This window comes from Crocodylus siamensis, chromosome 7, assembly GCF_052110815.1.
Source record: "Crocodylus siamensis isolate JL-2025a chromosome 7, ASM5211081v1, whole genome shotgun sequence".
NCBI classification, from domain to species: domain Eukaryota; kingdom Metazoa; phylum Chordata; order Crocodylia; family Crocodylidae; genus Crocodylus; species Crocodylus siamensis.
This window is the reverse complement of record NC_143401.1, coordinates 5766160-5788122: the sequence shown is the minus strand read 5'-3', so window position 1 is coordinate 5788122 and position 21963 is coordinate 5766160. Positions and strand designations below refer to the sequence as shown.

Below are 21963 nucleotides of genomic sequence, written 5' to 3'. Positions count from 1 at the left end.
CCAGAGCACATGGCTGGCTCGAGTCATATCACCTGCCCCCTCTTGCGGGTCTGGGCCAAGTCCCCTTCCCCCACATGGCCAGATTGCGACCAGGCTGCCCCCAGCCCCCTTCGCATCAATCGGGACCACCAGCTGGATCCAGCTCATGGACAGACCAGGCACCGCCTGTCCAGCCCTCTGGGCAAAACAGTTAAGCACCACTGGTTATGACTATTATCACTTACGTTACCAGATATAAAGCCACCTGAAGCATGGCGTCAGTGCATGCGTAACGTGGTTTAGATCAAAAGCAAACACTGCAACCTGAACCTTTTCTGAGAGGCCCCTTTTGATCCCTCTAACCAGGCAAAGTATTACAAGGAACCATCCTGCATAGGAGCCCTGAGGGCTGCATTAGCTGCTATAAGTGGTCTCTCCCCGCTTTCATTTCCACAGTTCTACTGTTCCACTGCAGTAGCACAAAAATGGAGATCCTTTTAAAGTCCTATTTGTCGCATCTGCGGGGGCATACATGGAGCGAACTATAAAAGACCTCAAACCACTGCAGATCCCGAAAGTACTTAACTCATCCCGGGACATTCACCCTTTTCCCTGATCTCCTTCGTCAGTTCCTACTTAAAGTCCCGTTAGCTTCACTGACAGCTGATGGGAGGAACGGCCAGGTAAAACTGTGCAAGGAGTGTAGGACTGGGCACTAGGATTTTAAACTGCTCAAAAGGATATGTGAAATACTTAAGCTGTGGTACACAGCCCCTGGAACATCACAGGCAATGGGGGGTGTTTTGTTAACAAATGCAGTCCCACTGATGCAGACAAGAGTTTCTCCTTCCCATTGTATGACAGAAAACAAGGCTCGTACTTGAACAAGGTGGCTGCCGTAGCCTGAAACCAGATACGCTTTGGCTGAAAACGGTTTGATGCTGAACATCTGAATGGATCCTTCCCACAGCACCGTGCTCTTATCCAGGGGCTTCTGCAGCCTTGGCTCCTTCCTGAGGATGCCGGGGGAGACAGGTCTACAAGAAAGCAAGAGGGATTTGCATGTGTTTTGTAGTGGAGCCATCCCTGCAGGTCTGAAAGTTCTGGTCATACCCATGTCAGTCCTTTTCTCCCTGAGTAATTCCACCTCCTTCTCTGCATGCTCAGGACCGTACAGCAGGGAAAAGGAGACTGCTGGCTGGCCTACCTGGGACCTCTCTTCTATCTTGTAACACATAAATCAGATGGACAACACATGTCCAGTATCTCCCCCACTGGACAGAGAGATCAGAACTCAGTCTCAGCTAAAGGACCTACATATGATCCTTCCCACACCCATCTCCTCTTGATAAAGGCCCCAAAGGCTATGGACTAAGGGCAACAGGGAGGATTGGTAACAGGTATGAATTCTATTCTCCAGACCCATCTGTTATCCCCATCCCTCAAGGACGTAAAGTGCTTCTGCCATGGTACTATTTTACTATATATATGTGTGTGTGTAATATATATATGTTTGTGTGTGTGTGTATATATACACACATGGTACACGATACATCTATTGACTCCTCTGTGAAATCCTATGAAATATGAACTTTCATTTCTACCCAAGATCACTTTTACAATCTTTTCTCCAGTGCCTGATGAAGGGTGTTTGTGCCCGAAAGCTTGCAATTAAAGATTTTTTGGCAAGAATCTTGTTGGTTTAATAAAAGATACCAGCTCTACCACGAGCCCTGATTACCTGTGCCATGGTATAACATTCACTGTATTAGATGGGGCAAATGGTCCATCTTGTTCAGCATCCAGCCACCACCTGATGCTTTAAAGTGAGGGAAACCCCCACCCCATCCCAGCAATGTAAGAAGCCAAACAGGCATGCTCAGTTTTCCCTGAAGCCACTGGTAATTGGTTTAAGCCAGGAAGCATCGGTTTGGATCTGCCTTTGGATCTTTCAAGCTTGTGATGTGGACAATGGGAGATGTATGGGCACTTTTAGAAGCTGGTGAAGAAGTGAAGACAGCCACAGCCCACTGATTTCAGGACCTTCCTGCTAATTCCTGGTGGAACTGCCTGCACTCAGCTTTTTGCACCTCATTAATGTTGGGTACTTCTTACTCAGCACCTGGGCTCAGGTGTTTACACCTCTTTAAGACTGGGTATCTTGTTACTCAGAGCACTCCCCACTCTAACAGCACCTCTGAAATGGATTGGACCTGGTCCCTTGCACAGCTCAGCAGCTCAGGTAGAAGTAACCCCACATTTTCCAATTGCCACAGGAATCTACTACTTACAGTTCAGACTGAACTAGGGAAAAGCAAAAGGCAAATCTCGGCCTCCCCACTCCCACACTGACCTCTTGTTCTCCGAGTGTTGGCTCCCTCTGGCTGAACAGACTCTGGCTGAATGTAATTTTCTGAAGAGCATTGCTTCCTTCTTCTGAGAGCGAGATTTGTTCCTTGGTGGGTTAAACCCTTCTTTGCCATCAGGGCCTGGCTGTGCTGTAAAGTCAAAGGGAAATGGGATGCTTCTGTGCCCTCTGAGCACATTCATCTCTTACAAAATGGCTTTCCAATTCAAGCAGAAGAGATGAAATACAAACTGCCTTGGAACTGACACTATTTCTCCCATCACACAACCTGTCAAGCTCCCCACATCGATGCCTTTAAATTCTGGGATTTTAAAGCTCCCTCAGTCTGGGTAGTTCCAGGCACCGTTTCATTCTCTGGTCTGCAGGCTCACTCCCTGGGCACTCTTGTCTGATGCCCGTCTCAGAAGCAGTCCCCAGTGATCCTGTTGCCTCTAGGCTTTCTCTGCCCTTTGCATCTGTGTGTTTTTAAAACCCAGCACTAACAACTGGAGTCCCTCCTCCTGCTCTTCACTCCTTTCCTTTGCAGACAAGGGCTAAAAACAGACATGGGGGTTTATCCCCAGACTGACTGTCCCAGGCTGTTACTCCCAGCAAAATAGGTCTGGGACAGTCATTTATACACCAGTTTGAACGACAACTAACTCAAATCAGCCTTTACTGCAGGGGTGGGCAAAACGCAGCCTGGGGGCCAGATGCCGCCCACCAGGCTAGTCTATGCAGCCCACAGGGCCCCTAAAAAATTTTGAAAATTAATATCTATCTGTCCCCAGCTGCCTGTCACAAGGCCCTCAATGGCTTGCCAAAACTCAGTAAGCAGCCCTCCGTCTGAAATAATTGCCCACCCCCGCTCTACTATCCCAGGGGAAAGTGTTAATTCAGATACTTCACTGGTACTTAACAAGGGACAATGCACTTGCTGATCTGTAGGATCCAAGGATAAAAGGCTCACCACCACCCCCGCCCAGAAGTCTAACATCTGTTTTTAGTGAATTGGAGCATAATGATTTTACCCCGCTTCTGTCCTGCTATGGAATGGCTCATTCACTATGTATATATCAGCAATCCCTGGCACTTGAGGGTGATTGTCTTGCATCATTGCTTTATCTGTGGCTCTGAAGATGGCTGACAAGGCTGATCAGGGATTGGCAGACTCTGTTGCTAACTCATTCATTAGTTAATAGTCCATAAGCATCATCCCATTTCTAGGTAGACACACAAGTACCAGATGCCACCCACCCCGATTTAATACGAGGAGTGTGAATATAGTAAAGACAACCTGAAGAGCATAAGAGTATAAGCAGAGTGGGAATTCCTAAGTTATACGTACAGGGGTGCAGGTCGTAGCCATGTAGGTCTAAGGACATAGGCAGACAAGTGTCTTTGGCTGAATCTGATATCTTTTATAGTTGGTCTAATAAAAGATATCAGATTCACCCAAAGAACCTTGTCTGCCTAAGTTATACGTAAAAGGCAAGGCTCTTTGAGTAGATGTGATCTCTTTTATTACACCAACTTCAAGTCTCTTCCTATGCCTCCAGAAGGGTGACTGCACCTGAAAGCTTGCTAAGAATTTTTTTCCAACTACTCAGTTGGTCTAATACAAGAGATCACATCTACTCAAAGAACCTTGCCTGCCTATGTCCTTAGCCCAACACAGCTACAACCAACAGCCCAGCAATATGTAAGTTATACATAGGTGCCTCAAACTGTCCCATAGCCAAAGATAACATTTACCCAGGAGACCAGCAAACAAAGTCTCAGCTATACTGCACTTGCTGTTTATGTGCCATAGACTTATCCCAGCTGCCAGCATCTGGCATGGAACAGGTTGGGACTAAGAGGGAGGAGAAAAGGGTGCTCCCCCCTCTCTCTAGTCTTTGCGTGAGTCCCCATGACTTCTTTCATGCTATTTCCCTGTGCTTGCTCATACAGGTGTTTTTATAGGTGAACTTAGCAACCACAAGAGTGACTAACCAAGAACGCTAGCTTGGCCTAGGTATTCCAAGAAGATACTACTGCCCTGACCAGAAATGTTCTTTGTTGGGACACGTGAATAAAATGTATCAAATTGTTAGATGGATTTGTGATGTGGAAAAAGGTTAACTTCAGGAAAAATGTAAGCTCTCAGGCTGAGCGACGGGATCCTTTCTCCCAGCTTACTTACCAGTACAGATATGGCAGTCCAGGTCCAGTAAGTGACTTTTATGCTGGTCTGTGGTGTCTTTCTCCGACTCTCTAGCAGACTGGGGAATAGGCTGCATCTCCATACATAACACTGATTCCTAAAAGAAACGTAGAAGTTATCCACATGTACAGGGGGGACTTTATTCATACTCAGGCTTTGCCCCTTAACAGTGTTATTGGAAATAATGGCTCAGTATCCATTCAGACTCTTCTCATTCACGCCCTGGTTTCACCCATGGTCCCAAGACAGGGCAGGGGGAGGCCATCACGGCACGGGGCAATACCTAGGCTCACTCTGGTAGATGCTGCCTTCCATCTTTCAAAGAAGCCTTCAAACCACAGTCGAAACCAGGCCTCTTAGCAACGACCTATCGATTAACCATAACCTTTTGCCGAAATGATGGAGAGACACTGTCTACATACCACAGAACATCCATCCCGTTTATAATTAATCCAAATAGTTCAACACATTTGTACAGGAGGAGGCTCTGATCTACTAGCCCATAGCTCCACTGATGTCCTTTTTAAAAATAAACTGGGTGAGGGGATATAGTACCAACCCGGACTCATCACAGGTCAGATAAGCAGCAGCATGTAAGCTTCCTTATCTCAATGGCCTGAAGTCAACCTGCATTCCTCCCTGTAGGCCCTCACCCCTACTGCACAGTGTTTTTAGGAAGACTAATGTCTTCATTACATTAGAACAAAACCATCCATCTTGTTTCTATCATAACTTCAGGATCTGAACAGGAGAGTCCAATGGAAAAAAAAAAGCTTTATGTTAACCCACTGTCCATTAGTCAGCCTGTCACGCCAACCAACCCGCTGCACTGAAAACCATTTGCACAAAGATTCAGACACCAGCAATTGGCATTTTAAGCTTCAGTGAACAAAGATGGTTTCAAACAGTTAGGACTTCCCCTTGCCCCTCCCTTTATAACTTACCAGGCAGGACACTGAGTAAATTTACTCTGCTCAAATACTCACAAACAGGTCTTCCAAGGTGACGTTCTCTTCCACCTCTCTGTGTATCTCTATTTCTCCTTTGTGGGTCAGTTTTGTGGAGCAGCATATTGGTGCTTCTTGCTGCTGTTTCTCTATCACCTCCAGCACCTGGAAGATTCACTGTGAAGTGTATGGACCCCAGAGGGCATCTTTTGGTTGCAAAAATACATTTTTTAGAACTGATAGAGGTCAAAACCAAAATGAAAATGCAGTGTCTGAAGTTATGCATTCCTGCACCGAGCCCTGTGAATGCCGAGAAGAGGCACTGCATTACTTCAGCCTGGCTCGCCAGCCGTGGCTTGTGGGTGCTGAGTACCCGCTAATTTTTTCGGTGGGTGCTTGAGCCCTGGAGTACCCATGGAGCTGGTGTCCAAGCCCCAAACTGTCCAGTGCCCAAGAGTCATTCTTCCCCTCTGCATCTCAAGTCTGACACTGTTAAGGAGTCTCTCACTGTTAAGAAAAAAGGATCCTCATCGCACCATACAAGGGAAGCCAATGGTTAGCAAGCTCCCTGTAGCAGCAGTGAGAAGAGCAGTGCACCATTCTGTTATCATGCTTTTATAAAAGGCTACAAAAAAGATAAACACATTAGGAAGAGGCAAAACAACCAAAGCATCAGGCCTCTCAACGGATGTGGAGTTAGAGCCCCTAAGTAGCACAGAGCAGCTATGACTTTGGCTTAGGTCATCTGCATTACTGCCAGTCCAAGGGATGGGCATGTCACAACTGCAAAGGCCTGACATTGCAGCTGCAGTGGACTGACTTACCTGCTTGTGCTCCCTGGCTCTCCACTCTGCCAACTCCTTTGGTGCCATCTCCAGGGAATTCATTTGAACCAGGCACTGTGGCGTCACCTCACCAAGAACCACCTGCCGGAAGAGGAGCTGAAAGCACAGAAAATGGTGAAGCAAAACAAGGGCTGTCTGCAGTCAGCTCCGCTTCCAAAGATCTCCCTCTTTCCATCCCCTGCTAAATAGGTATTTCAAAGCCTTTATCACATTACTTGGCAAAGTCATCTAAACTCCCAGCAGGGCTCAAGTACAGATGGGATGTGTCATGCCAGGAATTATACATGGGCCTGAATTTCCCCAGACAGCAGCTTCAGATGACAGGTATATACACCAAGGCAGACCCGATTACATACGCTGTGCAGCAGATACCCAGGTGGGTGGAACCGAACAAATGTCTTTACCCAATTGCAATGGAAGTAAAATGAACAGACTGTAAGCAGGGTATGGGCCACTGGTGATGAACAAGGGTCTACTTAACTTACAGTGAGATAAAGCAATTTTTACAGCTTGGTTGCAACATGAGAGCTGATTTTGCGGGCATTTCCCAGCAGCCCCACCCCTGGCAGCTGATTGGCAGAAAGGCATATATCACATAATTTGATTGCAAATTCTGTGAAAAGTAAAATATATCATATAATTTAACATATTATTATAAATCTGAATATTAAATTTAACTCTCAATGTAAATATATTATCAATATAAATGCATAATAATTTATGATTATATATAGCGTTCTACAAAATGTTTAGAAATACTAATGAATGCTCACCTTAATAGAAACATTTTCGCTTCACTGACTGGAGCCTTCACTTCGGTCCATGTAGCTGGCAGACAGTAACTCTCAATCGCATGATTTATGGCTGCAGCGATTGTTGCGTTGTCTTTGTATTGGGGTAAGTATTGGGATATGCTAAAACAGCGTATTTTATGAATACGCTGGGGGGGATTTTTTAGGCTGATTCATGAGACATTGCAGCCAATGCAATGTTTCCTGGTGATGGCGGACAATGCCATTTTCACAAAATCCACAAAACTGTGAATTAAGTAGACCCCTAGTGATGAATTAAGAGGTGCCTTGGTACCCTACATAAAGTTTCTAAGGGTCACAGGGGAGTCCAAGAGCAGGATGCCTAGACATATTGTAATGCAGCCTTCTTCCAGCAGCGAACAGAATGAGAGTAAGGCTGGAGCATTTCTCTCTGTGCTTAAGCCTCTTGTTCTATATATACACATGTTTAAAGACATCTGTCCACTTCTCATTTAATAATGCAGAACACTGGCAAAAAAGTATTGGAAAGCATTTGGCAGCCTCTCTCCATCTGTTACCTTATTTTTTGGTGCTCGCAGGTTGAAGAGGAGACTGCGGTACTTTTTTTTATAACGCTGGTCAACACAAAGGAAGAGGCAGAATATTTCCTTCTCAATATTGTTTGCTAATCTCATTATCGTGTCTTCAGGGACATCCAGATCAAGAGATTCCTCCAACCTGGAGCACAGTAAGCGAGAACTAGTTGGACATATCAGAGTGGCTTGATACCTGGGAATTGGATTTCCAAACCGGCATGCTTTCCTCAGTTAAAACTCCAAATAAATGGGCCTGAGAAACCTCCGCTGAACCTGAAACAGTCTGTGAGCAGGGGATTTCAGAAAATGAACCTTCCCACCGTTTCAAAGGGAAACCACTGGCATGGTGAAACAGCTTGTTCAAACTATACAGCCATGTCAGAAACCCTCAGATAATTCAGCTTGCTTATGCTCACATTACACACCGGGCAACTGCCAGCTGCGAGTGCAACAGGAGCTGCTCTTGCACCCCAAAACAGGTACATGGGGAGCAGAGGTGCATCTAGGGGGGTGCACTGGTGGGTGCACTTGTATCCCTCTGAGATTCCTGGTCCACCCAAAATTTAAAACCAGCTTCCTGGACAGGACAGCAACGTGGCTAGCCAGGTGGTGCTAAGGGGGTCAACAGACTTCATAGCTCATTAAAATCTACCTGATCCCTTCTAAACTCTTCATTCCACAGGGTTTAATGACCTTCTCCCCTGTTTAATGGTCTTGATGTTCCACCAATCAAGCTACCCTTAGTTCTAAAATTCTGCTGTCTGTTCGCTGCTCCTGGTAACAAAGCTCCTATTTCACAGCCCGGCAGATTGTTTTTAACTCAGTCCAATGAAGTTACATTTGTTCACTCTTAAACCGAATAATTCAGTGCCAGACCCCTTGTGTATTAGTAAAATTTCTGGCTTATTTTTAACTGGAGAAAACGTACGTGCTGTTTTATACACGATGATGCATCTCACTATCTGCAACCCCCCTTTTCAAAATTCTAGATATGCCCATGATGAGGGTATGTGATAAACTTCCAGAGTAGGGGTTAACAACCTTTTTTAGACTCAAGGCACCCCTCGATACACTCAGAGCAGCCGTCAGAAAACACCAGCTCTTAGTTTTCACTCGTTTTTCAACTACAGACAAATACTAGAGCAATGCCTTTGCTGCAAAGAACACAGGCAAACCACAGCCGGTCAGAATGTTTATAACACTGTGGATTCCTATTTGAAATCTCTGGGTTTATCTTGTGAATCATGTTTGCACACCTCGCAGTGCTAATATTGCATAGCGCCCCGTCATATCCTTGAAAGGACCTTGAAGGCACCCCAGGGCGCTGCATCCTCCTGGCTGAGAATCACCTTCCCAGAGAATATGAGAGAGGAAAGAATTGGAAAGCAGGAGGAGGGAAAGAGGAAACAAATGGAAGAAAAAGAAGAAAAGAAAAAAAGAGCAATTCTACAACTTCTCTGCTGGAAAGGGGATAGAGCATGGCCAGAGGATACAGTCCTAAATCTCATATCTGTGGGGGCTCAAGTGAAAGAGTATAAAGCTCTTAAACTACTGCAGGTGATGGAAAACCATGTGGGTATAGTGCCATAAAGCCAAATTATTTTTTCATAATGGAATCACTCGGGTACGCAGCAACAGAACAAGCTGAAAATAGGACTATAAATCCAAAGAAGTTCGAGAGCCACTGTCCCAAGGGAATGGCACTGTATCTCCAAGCAATAATTTCCATTTAAGCATGGGGCCCTCCTCTATCTCCTGTACTCCAAGTATCTCACTTTTTCAATACCTCATTGTAACCTGACCTCCAGCATAGAGATGTCTGCCTAAGAAACACTAACAAAGGCCAGGCTGGTCAAAAACCTGCATTCACTAGGTCAAATTAATATTCTGGTTTCAAATGGTGTGGGTAAATGTACTGCTCACAGAAAAGAAGTTTAAACTGCAGTGGCCACGTGCATTTTCTCTAGACGGTTTTGCCAATGCCATTCCACTCCAGGTACAGCACTCTTCCCATTTTACCCCTTGGACTGCTACACACCTGACGATGGCCAGTGGTGGGTGGTTTCTGCTAGGTCAGGCCAACCTTTCTTGCCTTGCAAACAAAAGGGGAATGGGAAATGGTTCATGGACTTCACAGAGCTTTGTAACAGGCCCTCTATGCATAAAAGCTAAGCTTCATGAAGTGAGTTCAAATTACTATGCCAGACAGTGGGAAATCAGGCTTTCTGGCATGCGCCACCAAATTCATTTCCACCTGTGATCTAGTAAGAGTTTGAAGCTAGCAGCTCTTCAGTTCTTGAATTCTACCGCATTAACCTCACTGCACCTCGCCGCCCTGATCCAATTTGCTGTGCAACGGCATAACCTTCTTACATGATTACCTGATAAAGAGCTAAGCCTGCTAAATGAATAAACATGACCACTAGCAACAAAGAGATAACAAATGGAGCAATCTACCGCAATAAATAATTCCGGTATGCATATGCTTCTGCCAGCACTTTGCCGCATATGTAACGTGCTGAGTCCCAAATAAAATCTGATTTCTCTTCAAGGGCCGCATTTTTCAGCTCCTACCCCAAAGCTCCTCAAATCAACCAGGGCTGGTTGTGCTAAAGCAGCCGCCCATTTGCTGCAGGTGGTAAGGAGAGGTTCACAGCACTCACGAACAGGCCCCTTTAGGTGACTGGGGAATTGCACAGAGGGATGCTGAAGGAAATCCCACCCCATTTCTTACTGAAAGGAGACAGTTGATGCAGGACTAAAGAGGAGTTTAAGTACAGAAAACTGAGGCCCTTCCCTAGAAGAAACAAGGAGAGGCTTGTTCTGAGTGCTGCGTGCTTAAAGAGTTATTCTCCTACAGAATAACAGGAGGCAAATCCACAAAGAAGTTCCTGCTCCCTTGGCATCTAATGAGCACCAACCCTCACATAAGACTTTGCTCAATAACTGCATGCGACTTTTATGCAGAATGTCCCCCGCCCTCTTTTTATCCCTGTTCCTATCACGTATGAGCCACTTCACCTTTTCTGTAGCATCCCACGCAGTGAGTCAATTACTTTAACCCGAATTTGTTCTGCAGACAACGGCAAACTAGGAACAGAAACTGAAGCTTCCTTAGGGAGAGATCTTGCCCTTCTCCTCCTCTTCTTCTCATTATCATCATCTTAAAAAGAAAAAAGGACGCACCAAGATCTCAGACACTCTCCTTGAAATGCTGGCAGCAGAACCACGGGGTTAAGCCAGTGGTTCTTAACCTGTTTTAAACTCATGATACTCCTCGGAAAATGTCAGATTTTAGTTTTCGCTCAGTATCCGACTCCAGAAAAATACCTGAACAATTCTTCTGCTGCAGAGAATTCAGCAAGATCACAACAGGTCAGACTGCTTTTGACGTTGTGGATTCCTATCTGAAATGCCTGGGTTTATCTTGTGATCATATTTGCGCACCTTGCAGTGCTAACACTGTGTGGCACCCTGCAGCACCCCTGAAAGGGTCTTACAGCACCCCAGGGTGCCATGGCACCGTGGCTGAGAATTGCTGGGTTCAGCTTTTGTTTGGATAGAGCTGTACAAAAGGAATTGCATTCCACCATGCAATAAAAAGACTAATTCTTTTAATTAGCTTGGGGGGGGACGTGAACTTAAAACGATGGAAAAAATTCCCCATGTTGTACCTGAAGCCACATTCTTGAAAACAGCGGCTCTGAATTTCAAGCAGCTAGATAATGCCAGTGCAAACGGCACTGCTTTCTGTCTAGCAGCATGGAATCCACCATAAAAAGGGATCCTGGCATTCCACAGAAAGGGTATTGGGTAAGTTGCTATAAACACAGAAGGACATAGCACCACGCGCTGTATAACTAAACTGCACCGTTCATTAATTCTTCTAACTGCTACTTATACTGACTTCTCTTAACTGTTTCGATTCTGGCTCTCCATTTCTGTATCTTGGTGGCCACGATCATCCAATGATATAGTAAAATTGCATCACAGTGCTGTGACATGACTCAGTGCAGAGTAACACCTGACATACCTGGCACCCCGTGACACAGGTCTAGGAAGGGTGGCCACAAAGAAGACAAGGACTAGAGGAGCCTGAACGAGTACCTAGTTGGGGTCATCTGACCCCAGCGCTCTTTCCTGCCCAGGGCAGGGCGTCGGACTCGATGCCCTACTGAGGTCCCTTCCAACCCTCACACCTCTGAATCTATGACTTACAGAGAGCCATGGAAAAAGGTCACATTCGTGAGTGATGTTGCTAAATTAAAATCCAAGGCAAAAAAGGAAATACTAAGCTGCAGCAGCTTCACTCAAAGAACATTACAGTCTTGGAAAAACACAAAGCAGACGGAAGCTGATGGGAATACAGACCTTCCATGCCTGCAAGGAAAACACATGCACCTGTCCTATAAATTGCTACAAGCAGCTGCAGAACCTTGTGACCTATTCAAGGGCTTCCAGTAGGTCTTGTCAGGGGGTATCCACTGCCCCCTCCCAGCTTGTCTGTAATGGCAGAACAAATCGTGTGATATCATTACCTTAACAAAGCAAAAGCAAGGGGTGACCCTCTGGAGGGTCTGGAGCAAAGATTTCACTCTATTCGTGGGGCAGGTGAATGGGCAGATCATTCCAAAGCTGTGACCTGTGGCACTCGGTTATAGCTTCCCAATACTGCTCCTTCCATTGCACACGCTGGAAAATTCTCCCTGACATCATTCAATCCATCCAAGGAGCAGCACTGCTTTATCTTTTTTAGGATTAAGGTCTAATCTATTTATAGCAACCGGAGGCTGCATGTGCTTCAGGACGAGACTGCTGCTCATCTGCTACCTGGGGAATTATGGGGCTGCGGTTATAAATAAAACAAAGGTCACCTACACATCAATCAGCAGAAAAGCAAGATCTTCCTTGCTAGCTGTAGAAATGCTACCAACAAAGTTAGACCACCGCAGGGAACTGTTAGTGATCCCCTGTGGCAACTACCTTCCTGCTGACAGACAGTGCCGATAAGTGAAACAACTTCATTTTTGTACTGCCTGCTAAGACAGCAAGTGCCCAAGTCAATTGTGCTGCCTTTACTAACGAAGGGCCCGGTTCTGCAAATCCCACATCCTTGGCCTGCTACTTACTCGTGACCTCAGTGGATTCCCTGCCTGAGGGAGAACTAGTCAGTGTGAGGCAGGGGTACAGCTAGACTCCAAATTAATTTTTATTCTTGCTTTCTCTGCAGACCCAGATGCTAGGAGCAAATTGGGTTCACTGCCTTTTCAAGTACTGCCAGCAGAATTCAACCCCCAGGCAGAAACTTTATTATTGGTGATAAACAGAGGCAGAAGGAACAAGCCTGAATTGTCTGACTTTTAAGTGGAGACACCAGCCATTAAAGAAAACTCCTTTCAATTTATAAACTGAGCAAACACGCTTTAGAACTCGGTGGGTGCGTCTACACGTGTATTAAGGCGCCTTTGCTAACGTGCATTAAATTTAGTGCCTCCAATGTGAGGTACTAAAGAAATGACCACGAGGCTGCCTTAATGCACAGTAATAAACATGCACGGTTTTTAAGTGCAGGGGCCTATTTCACTGCGCACTAGCATAATCGTGGGGTTTTTATGTGACGCTTTGATGAGCAATAAAATAAGCTACTGCACATTGAAGTGTACATGTAGACGCACCCAGTGAAACTGAAAAGAAAGCCCCAATCTGACTCGACAGCTTCTCTTCTGTGCATAACAGCACTTGAACAGTTCAGAAACCTTGAAGCATTTTATCATCCTACTGCTAGTCCAGTGATAATACGCTCATTGCTTAACAATCCTGCCATTCTGGAGGTGGAGGACCCATTGCTCTTGAAGTTCCTTCCCCAAAGAGACAACACAGCTAGCAAATTCTCCTTCATGTAGAGGAGTAGGAGGATGGACACAGGGATTCAAGCTGCCTGAATAATATTCCAGGGTTTCTGCTGCTGTAATTATGTTATTGTTCTAAGCACAAGCCTCAGGATGGGTGTCATTATGCCATGAAACAGTCACACCATGAGCTCAGGCTTTGCTACGCAACTCTGACTCACGACTCCCAGACCTGTGACAGTTACCTGCTACTCAGGCAGCTTATTCAGCAGCGAATACATCATACTAAACCAAGCAGGTGTTTGGTGCTGTGAACAAATGGATTCAATGTGAATGGTGATTCAAATGCAGATCCTGCAAGGACTGACCAGGGGCTGGCTCAGCCCAGTCTCCGTCTATAATGGCAGACAATAGAGACGGTGCAACCTAATGCCAGTATGCAGACAATGAGAATCCTAATTGGATCCTCCCTTGTCTTTCCTCAAGTTGTTTCTCAAAAGTGAACTAATATAGAATATCAAAAGTTGTCATTTGGCTTCAGGTTCAACACCCCTTATGAGATGGAGATTTTTTTTCCCCCTCAAACTACTGTTTTCTCCTCTCTAAATACTCAGGTAGAAGATACCTGTGCTCCAATTGGTGTCTTTTCCCTACATGGACAGTTTACTTTACAAACATAAGGGCTACAGTCTTAATTATCCGAATAATTAAAGCTTAGATTCCAAAGCACAAGTATCCAGATTCTCAGGAAAAGTAATGGTAACCCAAGCTGGCAAAAGCTGGCCCAATTTGACCCCTGGAAAAAAGCTAATGGATCACTAGGCATGCTCTTTTTTGCTCCGTAACGAGTTGAAACCCCTCTTGTTCAGCAGTCCTTGTGAAGGATGGGCTGCCACATGGAAATAATTCCTCTGGATGGACTGCCACTATAGGAAGCAGAAGATGATCTGAACACAACCCTGTAGCTGTGTGTACTCCCTCTGGCAGACTCAGAAGCCCTCCTTGTATTAAAACCCAGCTATTTATTATACCCCTGGAGGGTCTGTCTCCAGGGACCACAAACAAGCCTTTCACATTCAGGAAAAGAGCTTCTCCAAACAATGAATAGAAACCAATCTCTGGTTTCCCTTCAGTCCTCAGGCCCAGAGAGAGTACATGGTCTCGGGCTGCAGGTTTCAGCCTCGCAGCCTTCCTCTCTCTGTCTGGCCCTTTAAACCCACAAAGCAAATCTCAGAGAGGTAACTCTGGCATGGTGTTTGTCCATCATCTTACACACCTCCTCTCTCCCCAGCCTCCCTTCCTGGGAGCCTTTTACTTCCTGTGGCCAACCCATGATCCGTATCAGCCGGCCGGTCTTCCTAAGCAGGCTTGCAATCACCTTGCTTGCCTGCAGCTGAGCGGCAGCTTCTGAGGTTTGCCACCTGTTACACCTCCTTTCTGGCAGGCTTGCAACCGGCTCCAAACGCAACACAACAGAGAACACGAACAAGCCCAGCTAACAACAGTGAGAACACAATGGCTAGGCTGTCTGGCCACCTGTTCTGCGTTTCAGTGTGTAACAGCTTACCTGAGTTCAAAGGCCTTTGCCAAAGCATGTGTGCTGCATACGGTTTCTGGAGCCGCTTTGTTTTCTTAGGCAGCGCTGCATTATAGTCGCTGTCTTTAATTTCCTTCTATGGCAAGGAAGAGATAAGAAAAAAGGGGATGAAACGACAAAAGGATATGGGAGAATTCATGACAGATGTGCACAATCACTCTCGCTAGCACAACATTCAGCGACACAACGGTAAGTACCTAACTGCAGGCACGTTTCCAACCCTAATCAGGCACTCCTTTGAATTACTATTTTTTTTAACCTGCAACCTTCACAAGGCCAAAACTCCCATTAAAATCAATGTATGTTTTGCCAAAGTAAAGACCGCAGGATTCAGCCCTAGACAGCTCCCATGTCTAAAGAGACTTCTGAAGTCAACAAGCCCATTATCAACCAGGATTTCCCCCCTGCAATAATCCAGCTGGGATTTTATCTAATCTGCTGGTGACTCATTCCCTCCCCTAAACTACACATCCCATGTCCTACACACCCAAACGCAGTTCAGTGTTCTGCTTAGAGTATCTTTTGTTCATAGTCTCTATCTTGAGAGACTGTGGGTAGTGTCAGCACATTGCTGTTTGTTTTACTGTTTCTCTCCTACTGAAAACAACCTCTCTTTCCTATTTATACCTTCCAAATACCTGAACAGTGGCATCATATCCTTGTTTTGCAACAGGACACCTGTCCATTAGCAAGGCCAGTTCAAGCAGAACTGGGATTTCCTGCACATGCATTCAACTGGATTCCCCCCAGCCAGCTCCATGGTCCAAAATACAATGTGCAAGCCCCCTCCACCCCCTGTCCTTGAGGTTGCAGCTGTGAAGGCATTGTTCTAAGATGACAAAAAGCATCACGTGACAGTCAGCAGCTGGTAACAATTTTGGTTTGCTAGGGACCTTGGGCAGACTCAAACTAAACGATCTTGAGGTAAGAGGCAGAAGAGCACACGATCAGCCTTCTGGGTCCTCGCTCTGTGCTTCACTTTAAATTTGCGTTTGGGAAATCACAGACGTCCCCACCTCCTCGCTGTCCCCAACTCCCTTTCCCCCTGGGTTAGGTGAGGAGGATGCTGTGAAAGGCAAAATACCTGAGCAGGCTGCAAATCAGCAGCTCCCTCATTTGACATATGCTCTGATCCCTCCAGCCTCGCTCTCTTACATCCCCTCGGAGCCTTGCTGCTGGTCACTCCCCACTTCGGCTTAGACATTTTCTAAAAGAGAAAAACATCACCAGTGACCAAGACATTTTCAAAATGGAAAACAAGTGTTCAAAGAAGCGCTCACTGTCCCCTAGGTCTACCTGCCCCTATTGCAACCACGTTGAGCAATCCTATTTTCATACTTCTCCTTGACTTCTGCATATTGAAGTCACCGTTCCTGATGCCAAACGGACAACGGGAGGCATCCTCTCCTTTCCGAATGGAGGCAGGCTGCCATCACCACACTGACACCAACAGGGGGTTGAACCCATGTAATAGCACTCGGCACAAACCATTATTTACTGGTCAGGCTTTTTCATGCAATGTGTAGTTAAATGCTGGACTACTAGGTACAGCATGTTTTTGAGGCCAAGAAATTTATAAGATTCAAAAAAAAAATTGTGCATTTGTAAGATAGCAAGACACCCCAGCATGAATGCCAAAAAAACAAAAAAGAGCCTGGGGACAAAAAGCACCTCATGATTCACATCTTGAACCAATCTTTATTATGGATTAGGATGACACCTTGATGAGGGGGGAAAACTAGCACACTTCTTTCTAGAGCAGGCTTCTTATGCCTGCCTCTGAAATGTCTGAAGAGCCTCCAGAGGCCACTGTTCAAGCCAGGACACTGGAGGAGATGGATCATGTTATTCCTGTCCCACTGAGACTGGAAAAATGGCCTTTCAGTAGTCCCTAAAACATAACCCCCGAACAGATGAAAAGGGATGATTCTGGGCCCATTCCGCTCTACTCCACGCATGCAGAGGAAGATCTCCTGGAGATCTCACACCCTGATCAGGTACGAAGAAGTCCTGTTCATCTAGGAGCCTCTGCTGAGAATCTGTCTCCTTCAGCCTTGCTTCAACAGCGGTTTCCTAACATCCTTCTTTCACTGAGAAAAAAAAACCAAAAACAGGTCACCATCTGCTCTTGCTACCGGTACCCGGGCTACATGACAAAGAGAGGCTGACCTGCTCCTGCTATTCCTCTCTGGAAGGGCTTTACCCAACACAGACCGGAGAGCACAAATGGACTCCCAACTCCTTCTCTGACAGCAAGGCCACCAACTATGGAGGTGATTTTTCACCCAGGAATGCCCGTCTCTTAGGAATTAGACAATGGTGCTCTTCTGTCACACTTGTCAAATCGCACCCCAGGCAGGGCTGGAGGTGGAAAGGTTTCCAAGCACTAACAACATGAATTCAAGCCACTGCCAGAGAGAGGAAGCATCCATCTCCTGCCAACTCCTCTCTTGTGGCTGCTCATAGCCACGTGGTGTGTTACTTTCTTATGGTGTCAGGGAAATACCGGAGTGGACGAGCGGTAAACACATGCTTCACCAGCCGATGAACCCTCCAGCTCCAGCAGCCTCTTCAGTCCACTTGTCTTATGGGCCTTGCCGGGGGCTCCCAGGAGTCTGACTACTGACCCACACATGTTCTGAAAGAAAAAGCAAAACAATTTAAAACAGAGAATTGGCTAGAAAATAACTATTTGAGAAAACCTCCCTGCTGCCCCACAATGGGGGACTGCCACATCTCTGCTGGACCCTCCAGGGCCCATCCAGTTTCTGCCCTGCCGTCCTTTCCCTGGATTGTCACTGTCCTTTTAGGCAACAAGTGCTAGGCAGGACTCCCACTGGGGCCTAGCAAAACCACTCTTGAACTGGTTAGAAAGTCACTGCTGAACCACAAAAGTATCCCGAACGCTTCGGGGCCTGAGTGTGAGCAACAGGTCTCCCACGTGCTGCAAAAGCCTGTCAATAGTAGGGCCGGGAGCAGGTGAACGGCACCTCTGTTACACCCAGGGGAGGAATGGGAGAACAGGGAAAGGAAATGATCGGCAATCGTTAGTCCACATCACCGCCTCGCCTCTGCACACAGGCATATCATCTACCAGCGCTTTCCATATAACGAGTTCTTTAGATGCAGAATGGCAATGCACGAAAGCCAGGCATCTGATCCTTTGTCCTTAATCACTCTCATTTTCTGCCAAAAACTTGGAAAACTTTTGATTTTGTCACAACGAAGAATATAAAAACATTTTGAAATCTCAACCATTTTCAAATGTGATAGGAGCCATTCCCCTTCGGGTTTATCCAACAGCACGAACAACTGGAGTGGGAACAAGGGGCAACCGTGTCCCCCCTCCTCTGACTGACTGGCAAAGCATTTTTTCTGAAGAGGGAAATGAATTATTCTCATCCTCTGAGTTTTGGAAGGAGAAGGTAGCTGAATTCATTCTTCCCCAGTGGGTGATTTCAATTTGGCTCCCGATTGCATTGGCTCCCAGGAGGTCCCAGAGGCTCCCAAGGGGTCCTCTACCCCCAGAATGGCAGGATTGTTGAGCAGCAACCTTATCATCACTGTAGTAATAGGATGATAAAATGCATCAAGGTTTCTGAACTGTTCAAGTGCTGTTATGCACCGAAGAGAGGCTGTCAAGTCAGATTGGTGCTTTCTTTTTAGTTGGCTCCCAACTCTGAGGAAAGGAGCTGGCTGCGGGGCAGCAAGCTCAGGGAAGCAAATGGCAAAGAAAAATCTGGGTGATTCAGACTGCTGTTGGAAACAAGGCCTAGATGATCTAGTTGGGGCTGGTCCTGCTTTGAGCAAGGGGATGAGCTACATGTGACCTCCTGAGGTCCCTTCCCACCCTCATTTTCTATGACGCTATGAATCAGCCTTTACTGGTTTCACTGAAGAATCAAATGCAAAGAAGATAATAATACTGGAAAGGCAAACGTACGTAACACACAATTTGCACGCCCTTCAGCTGATGAACCAAAGTGTCCTCTTCCTCCTTGGACAGAAAGAGAAGAGACAGGTTACGCACTCGTATTTGAACCCACTCGAGTCCGTTGTTAGCTGTGCCATGCAAGAAGCCACTCTGCTATCGGGCCCTTAACAAACCCGCCGCAAACCATGAGACACAGCATCACAGGGCCCAGCTCCACGAGGGGCAGGTCAGAGCTGCGAGCGGCAAGTGCTGTTTTAGATCGGGGGGAGCCAACCTTTACGGCAGGCGTGCCAAAATGAGCCCCGCACCCCCCCGAGGGCCACTTCAATCACCACGTGCCATACGCAAGAGGCTGCCCGTGCCATTAGTGACGTGCCACCGGTGTTTCAGGTGATAGGCAAAGCAGCCCCAAGAAGGTTTACTCCCGTGTCTCTTGCAGCCTCGGAGAGGATCATTTTCCATGCACACCAGCAAAATGCAACTTGTTTCACCGAGACCGCAAACAGGTTTTCTTCAAAGGAGACAGCGCTCTCTCATGTTTCAATAATGTGGCACGTACTGGCGCTTACAGATGAGGGACGATCCAAAGAGCTATACATTCTGCGGTTGTGAGACTTGCACGCTCAGCTCCATCTAGCTCCAGGTAAGCACTTCTGCCTTTCATCTACACTGGCATGCCCTGGACCTCGTCTTTTCCATTAACCCCAGAACAAGTCCCAGCACGACCGAGAGTCATAAATATGCCCTTTGCTTCTAACTTCTTAACCTTGCCAAACCCGAACGTATTCCTGCCCCCGAAACAGCTCCATTTATATTAGTGCTTGCATATCTATGCCTGTATGCTGGCATAGCCTAGCAGTTGCTATAGTGATGGGTTGTTTTGGGGAGGCGAGATTGCTTACCGGGTTTTCTACTAAGAAAAAACCGGGATGAAATCTCTTTTGTCTCCCAGGTGAGGCAAAATGCCGTGGATCTGCCTCTGATCCTGCTGCAGCTAATGCCACGCTTGAAAATTAGCCAGGTGCGGTTTTGTAAGCGGGGGTTTTTGCAGAAGCATCATGTATGCCATGAGTTCAGGCTCCCTTCGAATTTCCATGAACCACCTACCCTAGGGCTCAGCGGGGCATCGACTACAAACAGCCGTACCCTGGAGCAAGCGTTTGGGAAGAGTCGACACCAGCCTTAACAAATGTGCTAAGTGTCTCTACTTAACTGACGGTCATTTAACTCAGGACAATGCAGACAAGACCTCTCGTCGGGGTCTAAGTCCCTCCCGGTAAAGAGCACAGCGCACACGGCCACGGATATGGAAGGGTTTCAGACCCTCTCAAGGAGATGTTCACAACTTGCACAACCAGGCCCTCGGGCTAAACAGGAGAAACACAAAGCAGCAGGTTTTATGAGTCACTACCAGGAATGTGAGAAAACTGGGTAGAAAACGGCTAAACATAGCATGGACTCTTCTTTTTGTTGTTTTCAATTTTTATTGATTGCATAGGTTTTATAGACATCAGGGCTGGAAGGGACCCCGTAAGATCATCGGGTTCAGCCCTCTGCCCAAGGGGCAGGAAGTCAGCTGGGGTCAAAGGATCCCAGCAACATAAGCGTCCAAATGTTTCTTGTTTGTGTGTGTTGTCGGCAGGGACTTCTCGATACCTGGGACCAAATTCTCCTTTTCAACGCATTATTCATCAAATTAATTCTACATTGTATGTATTACAGAAAGAAATACTTTTCTATTCTACTGCCTAAAAAGATGATGTAGCACATGTGAAGCACAGCAGACCTGCAAATCCATCACCGACGTCACAGTGGTAGGGGAACAAAGCATATGCCAAAGTTACAATCGTGCAGGAGAATGCAGGAAAACAGGTCAAAACAAATCAATTCTGGAATCAGTCTTCCACTCTTCTGAGACTGAAGTTTTCAAAGGGAGCGTGATGTAAGTTAAACTATGCAGAGTAGCTTGGTAACAGCAATCAAACAAAAGAGCCATCTGTCCGCAGACTAGAGCCGAAGGAAACGTGTTACAACCGCTACAGAGGAGGAACAATTTGGAAAAAAACAGGAAGAAATCCAAGAAGGAAAATCCTCATCTTATTCCAGCAGAGAAAAGACCCAATTTCGAGAACAGGCAAGGAAAGAGTCTCTCCAGGAAAAGGGAGAATTGAATAAAAACCCGTTTCCTCCCAAAGAGCGCTGCTCTCCATACCTACAGAAATCACCCCAGCCACCGCAGAAATGCCACCACCGTCTGGGGCAGACCAGGACAACCATTTAGCAAAGCACAGCACAAGTGTCTAGGACAGTGACTCTCAACCAGGGGCCCTCGATATCCTTTCAAGGGTGCCACAGGGTGCTAAGCAATGTTAGCATTCATAGATTCACAGACTGTAGAGTTGGAAGGGACCACAATGGATCATCGTGCCCGACCCCCTGCCCCTGACAGGAAAGAGGACGGAGGTCAGATGACCCCAGCCAGGTGACCATCAAGCCACCTGGCTGGGGTCATCTGACCTCCGCCCTCTTTCCTGCCAGGGGCAGGGGGTCGGGCACGATGATCCACTGTGGTCCCCTCCGACCACATACCTAACAGCATTGTTAGGCATGCTACCAAAATTCACAAACTAAAACCAAAGATTGCAGATAAGAATTTAAAGTGTAATTCTGACCTGCTCTGGTCTTTGAGTTTTGTTGCAACAGGAGACTTGCCCTGTTAGTTTTCAGTAGGCATAAACAGAGTGAAAGGCAAGAGATGGCATTTTCCAAGGGCTGTTTTGGATCTAGCAAAGGGTGCCTTGAGTCTAAAAAGGTTGAGAACCACTGGTGTAGGATAAGGGGGAAAAGACAGCCAAATGAAACTGCAGGGGAAATTTTAAGAAGGTAAAATATAGCAATCCTGAGAACATGG

At 46.5% G+C, this 21963-nt stretch overlaps 1 protein-coding gene across 1 annotated transcript in view; it reads right to left on the bottom strand.

Annotated features, from left to right (window-relative positions):
• The window catches only part of SPOCD1 (SPOC domain containing 1), a 35307-nt gene that overhangs the window by 5265 nt on the left and 8079 nt on the right, over positions 1-21963 (bottom strand). Inside the window, exons 3-13 of the mRNA XM_090058285.1 lie at positions 19062-19115; positions 17625-17756; positions 16203-16325; positions 15089-15194; positions 10694-10835; positions 7655-7814; positions 6304-6420; positions 5519-5644; positions 4512-4629; positions 2333-2477; positions 860-1016 (exon numbers count right to left, since the gene is read on the bottom strand). Coding sequence (XP_089914411.1) covers positions 860-1016; positions 2333-2477; positions 4512-4629; positions 5519-5644; positions 6304-6420; positions 7655-7814; positions 10694-10835; positions 15089-15194; positions 16203-16325; positions 17625-17756; positions 19062-19115 — 1380 coding nt within the window. The remainder of the gene's footprint in view (positions 1-859; positions 1017-2332; positions 2478-4511; positions 4630-5518; positions 5645-6303; positions 6421-7654; positions 7815-10693; positions 10836-15088; positions 15195-16202; positions 16326-17624; positions 17757-19061; positions 19116-21963) is intronic.